Below are 20,378 nucleotides of genomic sequence, written 5' to 3' on the forward strand. Positions count from 1 at the left end.
CGGGCCATTACAGATTGAAACATTTATTCGTGTGTATGCAGTATCCGCCCTCGCATACTATCCTTTGTCACTACGTGGACTTCCGTCCACACTGATTATCTAGTAAACACGTTTTCGAGGTAACTTAGTTTTTAATGGGAAGCTCGCGTTTCTGTCCGCACAATTTTTGCATATACAATTTAAGACAAATGTAATTGTTTTTAGAGAAAGCCGTTTCGCTGCCGCATTGTTTTGACTTGAGAAACTGGAAACAAAAGCATCGTCTGTTCCTGTAACGCTGAAGGGATGGAGAAGTGGTCTTCTAGTCGGAGAAACAAACAGTTTTTTGTTTTCGTTTGTAATATTCGCCTGACTCTTGATACGGACCCAAAGATTTTACGGTTGACATCATCCGGAACAAACCAAAAATGCACTACATTAATCGGCTTTCTCGGCTTTGTAAAATAGTTTATAGTTACATAACTATGGTTTAAATATAAGTAAACGTTAAATTAAATCTTTTATGCCAAAAATAATTTTCAAATATTTCTTTGCACAGATAAATTTCCCATTAATAGACGTAATTTTAATGCCAAATTAATTTCCACTGCCAAATTAGAATTCGTCATTAAATGAAATTGTTAACTATTTAAATTATTCTAAAGAATTTTGGGAACTTCCTTTAAGCTTAAGCCTCGATTAAACTTTCCATATCCACATATTTAAAAGTTCTGTTGCTTCTGGAAAGAAATCCTCAAACTTGGCGTGAATTCTGTTTTCTTGGAAAAACATATAAAATACTATATATTAGTCTTGGGTTTTGTATTATTAAGAATTTTTGTGACATTATGAAACGCCCTGACTTAAACCCTAAGTTTATATATATTTGCTCTTATTAGAAATAATCAATGTTAGAAACTTCGTTTTTTTCATTAAACATATTTACACTTTTACTACGATTCAAATTTCTCACGAAATAAAGTTCCATGGCGAGACAAACTTTTTTTTTACGGTTTTCGAAATCTATGCGTTTATACGGACAAAAAGGCTATCAAAACGAAAAATGTTTAGCTTTTTTGAGGCAAAATGATTTTTAATTGGCGAAATAAAGACAATAGATTAATGTTCTTCGGTTTCCCTACACTCAATAACAAAAATTGGTTGGTAAAAATGACCAACGCTAGTATTTTATTAACAATAAAAAATTATACTTTATTGGCTGTTCATATATGTATTTATTTTGGCTTGGTTTACTAATAACTAGCCAAGCAACTATTAAACTTACTTCCACGTGTGCATGTGTGTAATTTGTTATTGCAATACCAAATAGTTCAAAATGGTCAAACAATAGTTATCTAACGTAACGTGAGCAACAATAACCTAAAAAATCGTCTGAAATTTCTTGTTTATATTCTCAAAGTATCGTACACCTAGACTCCCAAGCAAGAAGCTAAAAAGACTCTTTTTATACCCTTGCAGAGGGTATAATGATTTCAGTCAGAAGTTTGCAACGCAGTGAAGGAGAAGTTTCCGATCCCATAAAGTATATATATTCTTGATCAGCGTCACAAGATAAGTCGATCTAGCCATGTCCGTCTGTCCGTCCGTTTCTACGCAAACTGGTCTCTCAGTTTTAAAGCTATCGAGCTGAAACGTTCCCAAAAGTCCTCTTTCTATTGTAAGTAGTATATAAGTCGGAACCAGCCGGATCGGACAACTATATCTTATAGCTCCCACAAGAACTATCGGGAAAAAAATTTTAAAAAATTATATCTTTGGTGTTTTTTAACATACACCTTTCTTAGCTTGGATATAACATTTTTAAGTTAGTTTTGAATTTCGAATTAAATTTTATCCAAATCGGACCACTTTATCATATAGTTCCCATAGTAACAATCGGAAAATTAGTGGTAAAATAATATTGAACAAGAAAGGAAGTTAACTTCGGCAAGCCGAAGTTTGTATACTCTTGTAGTTATAAAAAATAATCAATAATTTTATTAAATTGAATTCGAAATTCTTAAAAATATAAAAATTTATATTCCCTATTATAAGACAATATGTCAAAAAGCCCCAAAGCTATAATTTGTTTCACATTATTTCCCATTAATTATCCGATCGTTCCTATGACAGCTATATGATATAGTCGTCCGATTTTGATCAAATTTAACTCGAAATTCAAAACCAAATAAAAATGTTATTTCCAAGCGTAGGAGGTTATAAGCTTTTAACATATAACCTTCTAAGCTTGGACATAACATTTTTAAATTAGTTCTGAATTTCGAATTAAATTTTATCAAAATCGGACGACTATATCATATAGCTGTCATAGCAACGATCGGAAAATAGTCGGAAAACATGAAATAAAAATTATATCTTTGGTGTTTTTGAATAACATTTTATAATTAGTTCTGAATTTTGTATTGAATTTTATCAAAATCGGACGACTATATCAGCTGTCATAGGAACGATCGGATAATTGGTGGGAAATAATAAGAAACAAATTATAGCTTTGGGGTTTTTTGACATATTATCTTATAATATTGGGAATATAAAATTTTTATATTTATTGTTTTTTTTACTTATTGTTTTTTCAATTGTTTATTATTTTACCTTGGTTGATATTATACCTTTTTGGTCAAGTAAGACCATTACAATAAGCCGCACTACTTTACGCGAAGCGTTTATAGCATATGTTTACTAAGTAACATGTTGAAACTGCTACAAGAAGGATTATGCTAGTCCGTGCCAGAATCGGGAAATCTAGGGGTGCATCGAAAAAAAGCAGAGACAAATATTTCAAACGGATAGGCTTTTTTGGTACCTCCGAGCTTTAAATTATACCTCAAGTTGTGGTAGTTCGGAACTATTACCATCCTGCTAGGGAATTTTGGCATTTTTAAGAAAGTAAAATCATACCAGGTCCTAATAGACTGATTGCTCTTTCCTTTGGTGTCACAGAAATCTTTGTAACTTTATTTAACAGTTACATCTTTATTTGGGTTCGGGTGCATCTTAGAAATGCATAGAAGCGAAGTTTCTGGTCCGGATTCTTCCCAACTATCAGATTCAAACCACCAAAACTGGCCTGATTGCGATTGCGCAGGTTTCTTTGCTCATTTTGCAAACCAGCCTTCTGTCGTCTAGCTGAGCCTCCTAGCACACGTTTCTTGTTTTACTTTTATTGATTTCTTGGATTCGCATTCACCTGTTGTTATTTCGAGTGTCTTGTTCCTTTTTTGTTGCATCGGCTAAAAAAAGCAACAGCATTAGCGTCGACAATACAACTAGTTTTCCCTGCTGCATTCCCGTCGACTGTCGTCTTATGTCGTCCCGGCGGATCGACGCTATTTGCAGCATGGCTACGGATTCGGACTTTATCTATATAGCCCAAAACATGTTTTCGCTGCAATTTCTTAATAGACAGAGACTGGCAAGATCTATGCTTTTCGTAGAGGTATACCCATTAGGATAGACATTACTTTCAATCAATTACTTTTAAATAATTTACTTTGAACTATTACGGAAATAGAATGTCGATTATCAAAATACGGTAACCACAATCTGAAGAGAGGAGGGAGAATATTAAAACACGCACTTTAGGAAATCGTTTCTTAAATCTGCTCTTAGGGTATTCCGAGCTTCGGTCCCGAAAGCTAGCCTTTTTCCTGTTTAGTTCGTTGCTGCTAATTTTTTTCTGTGGGCCAGTTTTGCCAGATCTCTCAGGCAGAACTGGATAAACAACCTGTCATGTTGCCCCCGTACGTACTCCCCAAGATGAACTTAATGATCGTGCGTGCAAATGGGTAAGAGCTGTGGATCTTTTAAAAGTGCATGCTGCATTTCTGCAAATAAATGACTATTGCAGATACTGGCGCAGTTGATAACATATACTTCAGCGCATACGGTTATACAAACTGTAAGACACAAGCCGCACAATGGACAAGCAGGCTTTTTTAGCTAACTGAATGCGACATTTGATTTGTGAGACAACAAGTCGGCCGCAAACCTTAGTATACCCGGACAAGTACTCTCTACTGTTACCCTGGAATATGTATTCGCGTGTATAAGTCCACTTCAAGATAGGCACAACCTGGATCGGTGTTAGCTTGTGTTCCTTTCGCGAGGGCACCACACGCTTCAACGGTGGGTAGTAGTGGGGGCACGGGCGTGTATCATTGTTTTGCCATTGATTGTCTCTTTGATGTAGCCGTGGACCTTATTGTAAGCGCTGCGGATGCCACACGGCACCTTTCCTGTACAGTCCCCAGAATTTATGGCGTCCCACGGTGACACAACCAGTAAACAAGCCCAGCAGACAATCGCACAACGATAGCAAAAGCAGTAGCTCAAAGGGCCGAGTATGCATGACATCCGAAGCCAATAACATACGCCGATTTGGCCGATGCGAAACTAGTCACTAGAAGGTGTGGGCCAAAGCTCAATTCAAGCTCAATCGAAGCTCAGTTTCGGTGTATCCTTCAGACGAAGGAAGAACGCAAGAACGCGAGTATGTGCATGCGATCTGCCGAATCATACGGAAAGACTTGGGCAAGTACTGCAATATTGTTGCGGTTGCACTCGAATCTACATACATGCACGGACTTAGAAGAACATGCGTACTCAAAAACCAGTCCGCTGCGAGCCATCGCATACAAGATCTCCAACTCCTCTGAGCCAGCTACTGATGAGATACTCCTCCCTTGCCGCGCCTCCTCGAGCATCGAGCAGCGCGAGCAGCGAATTTCGATTCCAGTTCTGATCGCAGACAGCCCCTGGCCCCTGGCCCCTGGCCCCCGGCCCCCGGCCACCTTCCCGAAGACATTCTCGCGTGGCAATGCACCTGTCGCGACCAATGCTTGTATGCTGCAGCAACCGGCACCAGAGACTACGATGAATCAGGACGGCTGGCCGGGCCATGGGCCAGAGATCTCAGAGCGTTGGGAGAAGCTAACGACGTGGCAAGAGGAAACATTTTACGACCGTCATGGGGAGTTCGTATACTGCCACTGCGTAGGTACACACTGTACTCACCTTTCCTTGCAGAGCCCGGTTGAGCCTGAGAGATTGCGCATCTCCGAGGTGTACTCCTGTGACCAGGCGCAAGAAAGACCGCTTTATAAGCCGTTTGCATGTTAGATATATTTATAGAACAATTATTATAGATGATATACAGACTATCATATGGCACTTTTCAAAATTCACATTACATGGCTGCTTCACATCGGAGAACCTCGGCTCACGGCACAGCTCGGATGTCCCCGGAGCACGTCACAGGCACTGTATCGTATCTACAGCTCAACTTCGAGCACCGCAAGTGTGTCCCTAGTCAACCCGGCTGCCAACAGATATTCTGGCATCTGCGACTCGTCGGCGAACCACCTATTGGCAGCTCACACTTAGTCTTGTGTGCGTCTCATCCCCTGCAATAAACACTTTGGAGTCGGCACTCTAACTGCAAGTGTGGCTCTACGAGGCGCCTTCATTGCGGCATAGCGCTGAGCTTTGCGCCCTCGGCTCGAGGAACCGATCCTGCAGTTTTTCTGCGGGAACCGCTTGCGGAGTTCAATGGCATTTGAGCACCGACATCGGGGTCCTGCACCGCGTTGCGTCTGGGTTTCAGTGCTCTGTCCCCCGCTCAGGGTTGTCGACGCAAGTGCCGTCACCCGAAGACAACCAGTGACCAACGGAGGCTGGAAACGCGTGCACTAGGTGCCTGGGGCCTGACGGACATTGTTCCGAGGTCAGTTGTAGTTACACGAAAACACAAACACACCGCACAGCGAAAGGCGCATGCATTGGGCCCGTGCTTGCAGGAGAACAGCTTGGGCAGTTCTTCGCCATCAGCACCTGGCGGGCGCAGGACAAACATCGTCCTGGCCACAGGCGTGGGAAGCCATGCAGCATAGGGTTGGCACGGGGCCTCGGGATCGGCGCGCGCTCGTGGAATGTGACCCAGGCCACAGTGCACCAGAAAATGAGTCGGCTAAACGGCGCGTTTCGAATCACCACTGCGTAGCGATGGTACGATGTTCACGGTGCGCAACTGGTGCGCTCTGAGCGCCTCGAACAGTCGGTTGTTCTGCTCCGCCGCGAATGCTTCAGCGTGGAAGTCGTCGGTTTCCCGCGATGGCTCGCGACGTAAGAGCCAGCACGAACCAACGTAGCCGACGTAAGCCCCGTACGTGCAAGGGAGTGAGGCGAGCTACAGCTTCCGCTCCGCGCTCTCCAAGAAGCGCGCTGCTGCGTAGCACTCGCTCTCTTAGCTTGAGGGAGGGTTCTCTTCGCCTGTTCCCAGAGAGGCACGTTCATGGGCAGCGGCCAACGATTTGGCGGCGGGTTATCCAATCGCCGCGCATTTTTCAGACCGCCCACGCCCCGCGCCCCGCGCCTCGCTCACAGTTTGACACTCACGCGCATACCCAGTTTGGCAGCCGCTGCATTGCGAACTCAAACAGTTGTGTCTCCTCGATGGAGAGCGGGCTGGGGACTTCCTCGCCCTACACTGCATTGATGACAGGGGCAGTAAAGAAGCTGATAGGTTGTTGATCGAATTGAGGGAAAACTAAGAAAAGGAAATCCACTGAACAGAAAGTGTATTGGTGGTCTCGTCAAATCTGCATTTCAGATCTTTGCGCAAAAATTGACTTGAAACTATGAGCAACGAAGGCAGGAATTTCGGAAACCGCATTGCATATGCACCTTTGAAGGTCGTTCCATCGGAGTAAAAATAATTAAGGAACAACTTGCTCAAAATCAACGCACCCTTCTTTTTATGTACCCTTTACCCGAACATCAGTAAAAGGCGAAGTAAGAAGCCATCAAAGCGATCGACTGTTATAACATTTGCATTTGAAGTGCTTCAAAAGTGCAAACAGAAAGCTTTTCGTTCACAATTCGGGGACACACAAAACAAATTTTGCTGTCTCCCGTATGTAATACTTTCTTAGTATCGCATATATGCACTGAAACACCCACTTTGGATTACATTTTTATATGCAGAGAATCGAAGACTTCAGTCAGAAAACGACAGCATAGTAAAGGAGGCGTTTCTGACCCCACAAAGAATATATGCACGTATATTATAATATTTATCATTATCAGTGGACGAGGCGTCTGTCTGTCCGTGAGTCCTTTTATATGCCAACTTGGGTCTCAGTTGTAGCGCTATCGGGATGAAACCTTGCCAAAAGCCTTATCTCTATTGCAGGTAGCACATATGTAAGTCGGAACGAGCCGGGTCGAACGACTATATTCTGTAGGCCTTATAAGAACGATAAAGGAATATTTTTCATAAAAGATATAACCTTGGTGTTTTTCGGATATATATTTCTGTCTCGGGAGTATAATTGGATGCCCTTATCATATATGTACATATGTAGCTGCCATAGAACAATACAAAAACCGATACAATTTGTTTTCGGTCAACATAGAAGTACGGCCGTAAATTGAAATGTGACACTTTCTAGGTTTTAGTTTACTGATATCAGCCAGTACCGCCAGAACCTCATTTAATTCGCTTCGATATTATTTACATTCTTACAAGGTTAGTGTATCAGCTTTCGAAGTATTGATACGGTCGTTGTCTTGGCTTGTGATTTTCGAAGAGGTGCTGTTATTGTCTATTACTACGTTTGTAAACATATAACCGAAATATATGGTTTGCAACATTATAGAAAGTGGAAACAGCAAGAACACATCAGCCCAGACGGAAACCGTTGCTGCTAGATAAGCCGAGACATGGGCCGGATGGGAGATAGGAACATCAGCCGAGACAGAAACCTTTTCAATGACCTAAAAAATACCCAAATTCATGGTAATTTTTGAAATAACTAAATTTACTCGTAGAGTAAAACGGTATCTAACAGGTAGAGGGAAGCATTTCAAAAAGGGTTTAAGACTACTAAGTAACAGATTATATAATAAACTTGTCTATTTGATCCCAGGCTGCCCGAAGCATTGCCAACCCTACCGATACCTAAGCGTTATACGCGATAGAGTAGGCGTGGCAAAAGTTCGATAAGTACACTATGTTTCAGCCAAAAAAGTAAAAACAGTCTCTAACTTGCTAATAATCAATAATAGCAGGACTGTGGGTAGACCCACTGGATGGGAATAATTTACCTTAAAGTCTAACCAACTGTCACATCGTTCGTTATCAAAACGCACTGTAACTAGGGCATCCATATATATCAAATACCACTTCCTATTCGCTTTCGATAATAATTTAATTACAGAGGGTTTTATGATTTCAGTCGGATGTTTTCGACCCCATAAAGTATACATATTCTTGATCAGCAGAGTCGATCTAGCCATTTCCGTCTGTCCGTCCATTTCTACGCAAACTAGTCTTTCAGTCTTAAAGCTATCGGGCTGAAACTTTCCAAAAGTGTTTCTTTTGCAGGTAGAATATACATAAGTAGAAGGCAGCCGGATCTGACAACTATATCTTATAGCTCCCATTGGATATTCGGAAAAAAATATTTATTAATCTATGGTGTTTTTTAACATATAACCTTCTACGCTTGGAAACATAACTACTTCTTAATTAGTTCTGAATTGCAACTATCGTTTTATCAAAATAAAAAGAACAATTTAAAATTTGGTGAGAAGATAATATAAAACAAGAAAGGAAGTTAACTTCGTATTAACGTAAACGTAAGTTTACAATAAACAAGAAAGGAAGCTAACTTCGGCAAGCCGAAGTTTGCATACCCTTGCAGCTATAAAAAATAATCAATAATTTTATTAAATTGAATTCGAAATTCTTAAAAATATAAAAATTTATATTCCCAATATTATAAGACAATATGTCAAAAAGCCCCAAAGCTGTAATTCGTTTCATATTATTTCCCACCAATTATCCCATCGTTCCTATGGCAGCTATATGATATACTCGTCCGATTTTGATAAAATTTAATTCGAAATTCAAAACCAAATAAAAAATGTTATTTCTTCCACGCAATGGAGGTTATATGTTAAAAAACACCGAAAATATAATTTCTCAATATTATTTTACCACTAATTTTCCGATTGTTTCTATGGGAGCTATATGATATAGTCGTCTGATTTTGATAAAATTGTATTTGAAATTCAGAACTGATTTAAAAATGTTATATCGAAGCTTAGAAAGGTATATGTTAAAAAACACGAAAAATATACTTTTTTTTAATTTTTTCCCCGATAGTTCTATGGGAGCTATAAGATATAGTTGTCCGATCCGGCTGCTTCCGACCTATATACTATCTTCAATAGAAAAAAGACTTTTGGGAAAGTTTGCGAAGAAACGGACAGACAGACGGACATGGCTAGATCGGCTCGTCTAGTGACGCTGATCAAGAATATATATACTTTATGGGGTCTGAAATGTTTCCTTCACTGCAAGGGTATAAAAATTACATCTCTGATGTTTTTTGACATATAACCTCAATTTTTTAGCTAGTTCGGAATTTAAAATTGGATCCTATGAAAATCAGACGACTATATCATATAGCTGCCATGGGAAAGATCTGAAAATTGGTGGAAAACAATATGAAACAAATCATAGAATCGGTGTTTTTGACATATTAGCTGGAAATATCGTTTTGTAGTTCTAAGAATTTAGAGTTCAATTTAATAAAAATTGGACGGCTCTAACATATACCTTTCAAAAAAACGCCCCGAAGTTAACTTTCTTTCTTGTTTATGTATTAACATATATTTGTAGGTGCTGTCACCCAATACATTCAGGATCTTTTGAGCAATCTTCAAGCATCTCTGTTTGATCAGGACTGCATCCAGTATGTACCTTAATCAGTAGTTAAAACATACTCGGAGGTGTCATAGAAATCTTTTCCAACCAAACACGGTTGGTTTAGTGCATTGATGTACGTAAGAAACATAACGCACTTGGGTTGGAAGAGATACCTGTGAATTACTCCAACTGGGGTCTTTCTGAAGATTGGGCTTTGTTACTTTATTATCGAAATGAGTAAGATTTACAGTAAACTGGATTTATACAAGATAAGTCACCTAATTTATTTTGCCATCTACGAAGTTTAACAATAGTTTAACATTTATTAATGCTTGTTAAAATACAAAACTACGTTGAAAGAACCCTAGTTAATAATTAGAGGTTTAGGTATGTACTTGTATTGCAGGGTGGGTCGTCAGTTTTTGTTATATATTTGGACATTGGCTCTCCACATCTTTGATTACGTTGCAACAGAATCTACTACGGTCTTTTACTTCCGTGAGACTACTTCGATTTTCGGAGGTGGCGTTATTGAGGATGGCCTTACTGCTTTCGACGCCTCTATACTAGCTCTTCGGGCAGCGGCGGCCATGTATGTCCCGTAGTACCTACTAAGCATGTGGGGATCAACATGGTTGAGTTCAATATATGCATTTGGAATGGCTGCTGTAAGGGTGGGCGGTCTCGCTACAGTCAAGGGCCCTGCAGTGGACTCTGCCAGTGGACATTCCTCTAGTGAGCTGGACTCCTCGTGTTGGCTACTGCTACTGCCCAAGGACCTTGCTGCCGAGCTGGAAATTGAATAGTTGTGCTGTTCAAGGTCTTCGGGATCGTGGTCGGGGTCGGCATCGAACGAAGACAGCCTGCCGTCGCTAAGGTACGAGTTATTGTCCTCCACGGAGAATATTTGCTTCACGGTTCCTCTGCCATTTTCTTGGTCATCCGTCTCCGGATAAGCATCGGGATCTGGATTGATGCTTTCGTCGACCACATCCACATTCACTTCTACATCGACATCAGTGTCAATGTCTGCCTCAGTCACAGGTTGTTCCAGTCCCAAGACCACTTCCCGGTGTATGGTTTGCTTGGTGATGACTGTGTGGTGCGTTTGAGTCGTAGTCCTCGCCGTGCTCGATGGCCTGACAGAGGACTCTTGATCTTCGGAGACAATGTCAACGATCTGCACATCGGGTGCCAGTAGCGACGCCACGTCGAACTGGCGCTTCCGTGTCTGCGAGAACATATTTGCAATGGTTGTTGTCGTGGTGGAGTTGATATAAGCAATGTGCTGATGCTGGCCATGTTGCTGCTGAAGTTGGGCTGGTTGGATCGCCTGATCCACCTGGTTGGCCTGCTGTCGTTGCATCACAATTGCAGGCTCTGCGCAGTACTGTGACAGGCCGGGTGCTGAGTTGCGGTTAAAGAACTGGCCTATATACTGATGGTGGTAAGGATATGCCAGAGACGACAGTTGCAGTGCCGACTGGGAATTGGGCGGAGGTGGGGTTGTGAGATCCAAGGGCGGCGGGCTGGGCGAGTCAGTGCTGGCATCATCTACCGACAGACCCATGTGTTTTCGGACTTTACGCTGAGCCTTGCGACGTCTGAAATCGCCTTTGCGAAAATCATCCATGTTTGCCGGGTGTATTGCCCAGTAGTGCCCCTTGCCGTTTGCACTGCGACCGGATTTGATGAAACAATCATTCAATGAGAGATTATGTCTGATGGAGTTCCTCCAACCCGGACCGCGGCTTCTAAAATACGGATAATTATCCAAAATATATTGGTAAATGTCTGACAGGACCAACTTCATCTCTGTTGAGCTCAAAATGGCCATGGCTATAAGACCAATGTAACTGTGTTGCGGTTTAGGCTCCTCGGGTTGAAAGATCCGTTGCGATTGGGGGAAGAGTGAAATCGTTGAGAGCGCGGCCATTCGATTGACTGCTGGAATATTGCCCGATATATGGGGTCCGTAGGGGCTTAAATGCAGCCATGGAGCACTTGTGGCGGCGCCTCCGGTGCCACCGTATTGAGGGCATCTAAATCGTTCAATATTAAGGGCGTAGTTGTACAGCTGCAGCCGGTATTGCTCTAGAGCCATTGTCGTGGCTTGAGCTTGCGGGTTTCGCGAGGTTCCAAGGGGATATATGCTCGGCACAGTTTGCTTAGGCACATGACTGTTGTTCGATGTGGCCCCGTGATCCTGGTCGGCCGTGGTCGCCTGCGAAGCACCCAAGTCAGAGTGAGCCATTTGTTTTGCTTACAGCAAGACTACAATGGCCTTTGCCCCATCATAGGAGATCATCGATCCTGTTTAAAGTAAAGTAAAAACCACTTTTATTAACATTATTTATGGTTAAAGCAAGACAATTTCGGGTAATGAATAAAGCTGGATAATGTTCCTAAGCACTGAGCAGCCGTGTTTTCGCTTTCTTCAGCCCCATAAGAAATACCAAAATTGAATGTTTTGATGTGGTCTCATTCCTTTGATTACTATTTGAATTTAAAAAATTTTTGACAATATTTTCAAAGCTTAGGTAAAATTAGATGAGACAGGATTTAAACATTAAAGTAAAGTTGGATGGCCAACTTTTGGGTGCCTTTGGAATTTTATTTTGATGCCGGCATTTCAGTTAAGGTCATTTTTTTTATTTTTGTCCTAAAAACTCAGTGCTATATAATTATAAAAATAAAATTTGCTAGCAGATTCAACTACAGCACGACAGTCGATCCGTATAATCACTGAGATCTCAGAAACTACAAATGCAAAAAAGTTCGGATAGGGCATGCAAGTTTATTTCATTCACCATCTACGTGGACTATGCTCCCATAGAGCCTTATTCTGAAATATTTGGTAAAAACTTAAATGACATTTTGTTGAGTATCAATTCGCACTCCCTTTAACTGAGCAACGGGCACCTTCAAAAAAGTCGACTATAACGCACTTTCTTTTTTGCTTTATGGATACCTAAGTTATAGGTAATTTTGTCACTGTTGATGCCATTTTGTTCGTGTATTTATTTAGTAGATCGTATAATATTGTTTTCGTCACAAAAGTTGATATCAGAACTTTGTTGAATCGCACCTTCGTCACTATATTTTTACCTCGTTAAGAAGCGTTTTTGTTCGATATCAGAAGTTTTTGCTTGCAAAATTTGTAGAGTTCAAGTATGCGAAACTATTTATAAGATCTCAAAAAAAGAGTATGGATACGGACAAAAAAAATTCAATTAACATAAATGTCGTTATTTTCGTTGAATAACAACATTTTACAACAATGTGTTGAATATAAAAAGTTAAGGAATCTCAAGGGTACAAGGGCTTTCTTTACATATGACCTCCTACGCTTGAAAATAACATTTTTTAATTAGTTCTGAGTTTCGAATTACATTTTATCAAAATCGGACGACTATATCATATATAGTAGGTGTCATACGAAGGATCAAGAAATGGGTGGGAAAATAATATAAAAAAAATTATAGCTTCGGTGTTTTTTAACATATTATCAGTGAGGCGGCAGTACACGTAGTGTCGAAACGCGCAAGAGAGCGTGCGAAGACACCCAATATATATAGCCGCAGAATTGAAAATCTGCTATTATGGTCCAATCGTAACTTTGATACACCAATCGAAAGGTGTGACAAAAACTATTAGAATTGCATACCAAAACCTTAAAAATATTAATTTGTTTGGGAGAAAAAGCGGTGAAAGTGTAAAAGAGAAAATTTAGAAAATAGAAGCTGCTGGATACGGAGGGATAAATGCCGCCGGGGCTCAACCTAGTTTTATTCTTACTAAGAATACTCGTCGAATACACCTCATTTGTTGAACTCGGATGTCCCGATTGTTATTCCAAAAACAAGATTTTCTTCTTCTTGTCATAAATATGTTTGTCCCTTTATTTGTGGGTTTGTATGCATCCCATTTTAGTTTTAGGGTTTTGGGAACCCTATAGGTGTAAAAAATATCTCGAGATATAACACGTTTGTTTTACGACTTTTTGAAAAACCCGCTAGTTTAGCGAAAAATTATAAAAAATCTAGATTTTGAATGCTAATCATTTCTAAACAACTAATGCTACAGAGACGTGCCATATATCTGTGAAAAGATCATTTGACAAATACTCTTTCTATGGTCAAATTGTCCGAATATAGTCGATTTAGAGTTATGACAAAAAGAGATTTTTTAAAACAGCTTGTTGACTATTTTCTCAAAATTGAATCGAACGATTTCTTTAAATTTTAGGTCTTATAACCCTTGAGATTACCCAACTTTTGATATATGAATGATTAAAAAATAAATTATTAAAGGACCGTAAAATGTTATGTAATGCTATTATCAAATCTCTTATACATAAGATTATTACAGCGAAAGGGAATGGGATCCCAGTTTATAATAAATTTTAAAAACAAAGAAGGAAACTATCTCTAGGCAGCCGACGTTTCAATACCCATGCAGGTCGTTCCATGGAAGCATTGTAGGTCGAGAGCTTTAGTTTTTAGGTTTTTAGAAAACTAAAAACATACTTCAGAAATAGAGAGATTCCGTCTTATTTCTATTTACTACCGTATATGCTTGCAGAAAACGAAACTTAACGGTGTTTGTATTATTTTAACATTATATATCCGATCCTTCCTATTGCGGATTTGGATTTGGCTAGATAGACTCGTTTTGTAATGCTGCTGAAGAATATTTATACTTTATGGGTTGGGAAACGTCTTCTTCACTGCGTTGCAAACTTCTCAATGAAGTTATTATTATCCAATGGTATAACCAAAACTTCTGATATCAAACAAAAATAACTCTTAACGAGGTAAGAGGTCGTGGAAACCGCGAACTATAATCGTACAAATGTTTAATGCTTGTTATTTCGACTAATTAAATACACTTTCATAAATGTTCTCATTCTCTTGTTTGAAGAATTTCGAATTTAAATTAATAAAAACCGGACGACTCTAACATATAGCTGACAAAGAAACGATAGAGAAATAATGAAATAGTTAAAAAATTCACAGTGTGTTACTAACGATGATTATTTCTTATAACTTCAAGGGTATACAAACTTTCGTCCACCAAACATCCGATCTCGACAGTGAGTATATAACGAGGCGAAGTATTTTTATCCTCAAGTTTTCACACTTACACAATCACCGCTCTTTCTTCCAAACCAAATGATTTTCTTAAAGTCTTTCGATTGATGTGTCACTCATAATAATTAAACGAATACACTAGATTTCCTCCTGGTGGGCTTCGTCACTACAAGGACTGCTGTTTACAGTGGTTATTTAATAGAATAAGTTAGCCGCGCACTCTGCACTCCCTTAGCGCCGGCAGCGTATTAAGTTTTCTATGTATTCTATGCGAATACATAGAAAAACAACGACGAATCTTGAGTCGGGGGGAGGGGTGCCTTTGACTAGCCAGACTGAGACTGGTAAAGGCAGAAGAAAATGCAATTCAGCAATTCACGTATATCGTCTGTCCAGAACAACGGCCACGATCGACCATACGGTAAAAGTGCAACAGCCGGCCGTTAGCTCCCAATATAGCTGATACCAAGAAATAGTAATTCTAGGTGGGAACACCTAGTTTATCCGATCAACACTGGCAGCCAAGTAAAACCTCTAGTAAGGCATGAAAGACCTTAGACGATTAAAAAAAGGGAGAATCCATTCTGGTGTATTGCTGATAGTAGCCAACAGGTCCGAGGAAAGGGCACTTTCCCAAAGGGAGTCGAAGACCAGCCACATCAAACAGTCCTTGAGGAGCTCATAAATAGCAGCTCGAATGAGATTTATGAACCGCAACCGCCATAAAGAGGTCATCCGAAATATTGGCTTCTTCTTCTTCGCAGTACTGGTAAATACGTATATTTATTCATATATATCCAATAAATATTTTAGAAATATATCCATTTATATACCCTTGCAGAGGGTATAATAATTTCAGTCAGAACCCATTAAGTAGTTATGTCCGTCTGTCCGTCCGTCCGCTTCTACGCAAGCTAGTCTCTCAGTCTTAAAGCTCTCGGGCTGAAACTTTCCGAAAAGTCTTCTTTCTATTGCAGGTAGTATATAAGTCGGAACCAGCCGGATCGGACAACTATATCTTATAGCTCCCATAGGAACTATCAGAGAATTAAATTGTGTTAAAATCGGACGACTATATCATATAGCTGTCATAGGAACGATCGGAAAATTGGCCAGAAAATAATATGAAACAAATTATAGCTTTGGGGCTTTTGACATATTATCTTATAATATTGGGAAAATAAATTTTTATATTTCTAAGAATTTCGAATTCAATTTAATTAAAATCGGACTAGAATGAAATAATTTTTTTTAATATCACTGAAGCCAGCCACAATCCTTAAAAATTTCACATGAAAGAGGGGCAAGTCCAACAGTTTTATAGACTGCTGTTAGCTTTTCAGCGGCGAGTATCGTCCTTGTATTGCAAGAGGCTTCTGAACGACGTTTGCGTTCGGTATAGTCGCATTTTCCTGATGTGTGCACCTAAATGGGGGTAAATTCGATGAAATTATTTTAATATTGGCCGATATCTACATTACACAATAAATTTATACTGTGAAAAAGAATTCAAAGCCATGGTGTGCTAGAGCTATAGCGGGGGGGTGTGCTGACACGAGAAATGAAGTAGGTCAAGAACAATGACATAACTTTCGATGAACAACCTTGACAATAGGGGATCGAATTGCAAGGCTGGCGGCGTTCCATTGTCACACGAATGTGTCCAGAGGAGGGAATATGGCCGCAACACAGCCGATCCTGTTGCGATCAAGCGACAGCTAAGTTTATGGGGCATTGTGGCTGGTAACGACTGGTTATATATTGTCCAGACACTTGAAATATTTATTTTCATTAATGTAATAAATATATAATATATTATAATAATATTAGTAGATCACCTATTACATTTTCTTCACAGAAGTTGATATAAGAACTTTTGATTGTTGAAGGTGCGGTCGTTACTATATTTTTACCTCGTTAGGAGGTGTTTTTGTTTGATATCAGAAATTTTTGTTTTATATTTAAACAAACCATGTACACATTTTAAAATACCTTTCTAATATCATGTAGCTTAAGTAGTTCATAAGTCACTGATGAGCAAAACTATGATATTTACGGCTCTTTTCTCGTCAAACTAGCTAGTTTTCCAAAAAGTTTTGCTCGTATTCAGCTGTTTAACATCATCTTCAAATGGAGTTTGGATTCGCATGCGAAGGCATTCGCATGCTATGAACTGCTAAGTGGCAATTTTTGTTGATTAATAACTTTGAAACGGCTGTTTTTACAAGAATGTGTCGTATGCCAAAAATTGAAATCTCAGAAATCTCAATGGCTGTACAACTTAACATTTCATTTAAAAAGGTTAAAATTAAAATTTTAAATAATAAAATAAAAATTCAATAATAAAATAATAATAAGGAAAATAAATATGAAATCCCATCTATCTAGACGAGAGACGGATATGTATAGATCGACTCGGATAGTGATTGAGAACATATAAGCTGTATGCAATCGGCGACGCTACCCTTTACTTCACTTTTTTAAATTTTAATTTTTCACTTTTATCGCCAATTTTACTAACCCAGCCGTTTTCTAAAAAGTCATCGATTGAAACAAAGTAAGAATAACATTCAACTGCTCTTTCTCACGTTCTGATCAGAGTATCATAGCACATTGTCTTGCGCACACTCGGTGCAATAAGTGCAAAGTAAAAGAGGTTTTTATTACGACCGCCTTCGTATCTTACTGTGCGGTCTAGAGCCTGGCCCATTCTCAATACAATAATGATCTTTAGCGTTTATGTTAATAAGTGTTCCTCTTAACGCCACTTTTGAAGTGATGTGCAGTCTTTATTTGCTTTGAATGATACATATATGTAGTAAGAGAGCTCTTCAGCTGTTAGGTAAATCCATATTTATTATGAGGTGCGGCGTACATTTTATTTCCAAGTCAAAGCCGAGAAAAATAGTGCAAAATCTATAAAAACAGCTAATCTCCGGTTGTTGAAAATGAAACAAAAGGTTAATTTGTTTAGTCAAATATTTGTATGAGAAATTCTATACGTACATTTAGGAAAGACATGCGAATTATGGTTGATTTCAGATTGTATTTTTTTGCTTGATTTAAGAATTTTTTTAAAGCAACATTAAAACATTCTCAAGTCTGAAATCATACGAAAATGTGTAATAAAACGAAGAGAGTGTGCAAAGGCGACTACTACAGGTAGACGAAGCAATTAAAATCTACTGTCATCACTGCGATAACAAAAAAAAATAGAGAAAAAACAGTTATAAGAAATAATCAACTTTAGTAACACCATGTACAATTTTTAAGGATTGTTGCTGACTTCCTATGGGAGCTATAAGATACAGTTGTCAAATCCGGCTGATTCCGACTTATATACTACCTGCAATAGAAAGAAGACTTTTGGGAAAGTTTCAGCGCGATAGCTTTAAAACTGAAAGACTAGTTTGCTTAAAAAACGGAAAAAAGTAATTTACTTTTGCTCGTTTAAGCCAACAAAAAAAGCCACATTTACCAGTTCAGTACATCTAACACTGCCTAAGCATTGAACTTTTTGTGGGTATCCATTTCATTCATTTAAAGGTCATGGAAGTGTAATTGATGATAGGCTTAATATAAGAAGTTGTAGTTCGTCAAAAAAGTACAGCTTAGCCCAGGCTAATTATATGTAAAAAATAATAAGATGTGTTTATTTAGTAGATCGTATAATAAATTTTATTCACAAAAGTTTATATCAGAACTTTTGTTTGCAGGAGATGCGATCATCACTACTTATTTACCTCGTTATGGGGGGTTTTTCATCAAAACTTAGTTCAAAGCAAATGACCCTTAGGGCAACTCCGATTTGTGGATGACAATAACTTTTTTCGTAAACGAATTTAAAACTTGAAATAATCATAAATAACCCTGAGTACCCTCGTTGGGGGTAAACCAGCACTAACCTTCTCAAGAACTTTGTAACTACTAAAATAACTTATATACATACTATTTGGTCGCTTGAAATGCCTTTTAGTACTCTTTCCGTTAAAATACTTGACACCTCGAATTATTTGATTTGTAATTATAATCATATTTTAATACCATATTGTTAGACGTTAATTTGGGTTAAAAGTAAGAGCCCAGATTAACTATTTACTGTCTGAACTTACATTTTAGCGGCACAAAACTTGTCCACGTAACTATTTCTATTGTTATTCATTCACTATATAGGTAACCGTTTTTCATAAACGTTACACATAAACAACACACAACACCTTGAGCACACGATTCTATGTCGGGCGCACCAGATAGCAATACTTGTTTTTCCAATATTTTATTTGCAATGTCATTGCCAAAGATCGACGGAAATCAGGAACGTGCGGTCGACGCGGTGCTCGAACTAGGTCTGAGTCCGTCCAAAATGGCTGAGGGCTTGGCCATAGGGGTGCAAGCAGTGCGAGTGTCTGGCGGGCCACGCCTTCCTCGAAATGTCGTTTCCCATTGGCCCGAATAACCCGAGCGCAGAGGGTGGCGTTCAGATGTAATCGGTGTTCTTTGGCCATTTCTCTTCAGTCTCTTCACGGCACTAGAGCCGTCTCTGTTAGGCCTTTTGAAAGTTCGAGGGGCACAAACAAAGCAATTACACCTACACCTATCTTGTTCTAGCACGCGCACGTCCGATCAGGGAAGGCAATCATGAACTACTTGCAGTAAGTTTTGACTCCCATTGTGTGCTTTGCAGTATATATAGGCCTGATGTACACACAAGTAAGATTATGTGAGTTGTTTTCACGTGTATAGATTAAAGAGCACCGAGTTTACTTTATGCGTAATCAATAAAAGCGCCTTAGATCGCTCTTTTTAATTAAACTGTTTTTTGAAAACATGTCAATAAAACAAAAAACAGGTGCACATGCACAGTTGGGAGAGGTCACCTGTACTTATTATTATTTTAAATTGCTATTCCTTAAAATAAGATTGACTGAAGCTAAAGCTTCCTTTGGGTGGGATAGGAATCGGGGGAATTCTAAACACACACAAAAAGTATTGTTCCGGACAGGACCCGCAAAAAATTGTATTTACAAAAATGTAGTACTTTTGCTTGGTGAAACATTACAGCTCTTAGAAAAAAATTATTCAAAACTCAAAAGATTTATTTCAAAACAAAATTTAACACTTCGAAGAGTCGAGCACATAAAGTGACAAATTGCCTATTGGCAATGGAGTCATACTATTATTTTGAAAAGTCAAACCAGCGAGCCCACAAGGAGAAATCGAATTAAAAAATCCGCAAACTGAACCACCTTGAAAAAATCCACTCAAACTAAAAAATATATTGGAAAAACGCAGTAAAGAAGACGTTTCCGACCCCATAAAGTATATATATTCTTGATCAGCATCACTAGACGAGTCGATCTAGCCACGTCCGTCTGCCCGTTAGTCTGTCCGTCCTTTTCTAAGCAAACTAGTCTCTCAGTTTTAAAGCTTTCGGGCTGAAACTTTCCCAAAAGTCGGAACCAGCCGAATCGGACAACTATATCTTACAGCTGCCATAAGAATAATTGAAAAAAAAAAATGATACAAAATAAATACCTTTGGTCTTCTCTAACATATAACCTCCTACGCTTAGA

General features: G+C 39.1%; 2 protein-coding genes across 4 annotated transcripts in view; both read right to left on the reverse strand.

Annotated features, from left to right (window-relative positions):
* LOC108036010 (transcription factor Sox-5) overlaps positions 1-6,100 on the reverse strand; it is a 63,370-nt gene extending 57,270 nt beyond the window's left edge. For both annotated transcript variants that reach the window (XM_017111921.3, XM_017111922.3), the window contains exon 1: positions 5,014-6,100. In XM_017111921.3, the coding sequence (XP_016967410.1) occupies positions 5,014-5,054 (41 nt within the window). In that variant the 5' untranslated portion in view covers positions 5,055-6,100. The remainder of the gene's footprint in view (positions 1-5,013) is intronic.
* Positions 6,101-9,893: 3,793 nt separating this feature from the next.
* LOC108035643 (uncharacterized) lies at positions 9,894-19,069 on the reverse strand. Of its 2 annotated transcripts, none has more exons than XM_017111351.3 (2): positions 18,918-19,069; positions 9,894-12,025 (listed from the first exon to the last, which is right to left on the reverse strand). In XM_017111351.3, the coding sequence occupies exon 2, from the start codon at positions 11,964-11,966 to the stop codon at positions 10,203-10,205; it is 1,764 nt and encodes a 587-aa protein (XP_016966840.1). In that variant the 5' UTR covers positions 11,967-12,025; positions 18,918-19,069; the 3' UTR covers positions 9,894-10,202. The 2 variants fall into 2 exon arrangements, with proteins under 2 accessions (XP_016966840.1, XP_016966848.1); XM_017111359.3 differs by lacking the exon at positions 18,918-19,069 and adding an exon at positions 15,185-15,299.
* Between the last annotated feature and the right edge of the window lie 1,309 nt (positions 19,070-20,378).

The sequence above is a fragment of the Drosophila biarmipes genome, chromosome 4, assembly GCF_025231255.1.
Source record: "Drosophila biarmipes strain raj3 chromosome 4, RU_DBia_V1.1, whole genome shotgun sequence".
Lineage (NCBI taxonomy): Eukaryota > Metazoa > Arthropoda > Insecta > Diptera > Drosophilidae > Drosophila > Drosophila biarmipes.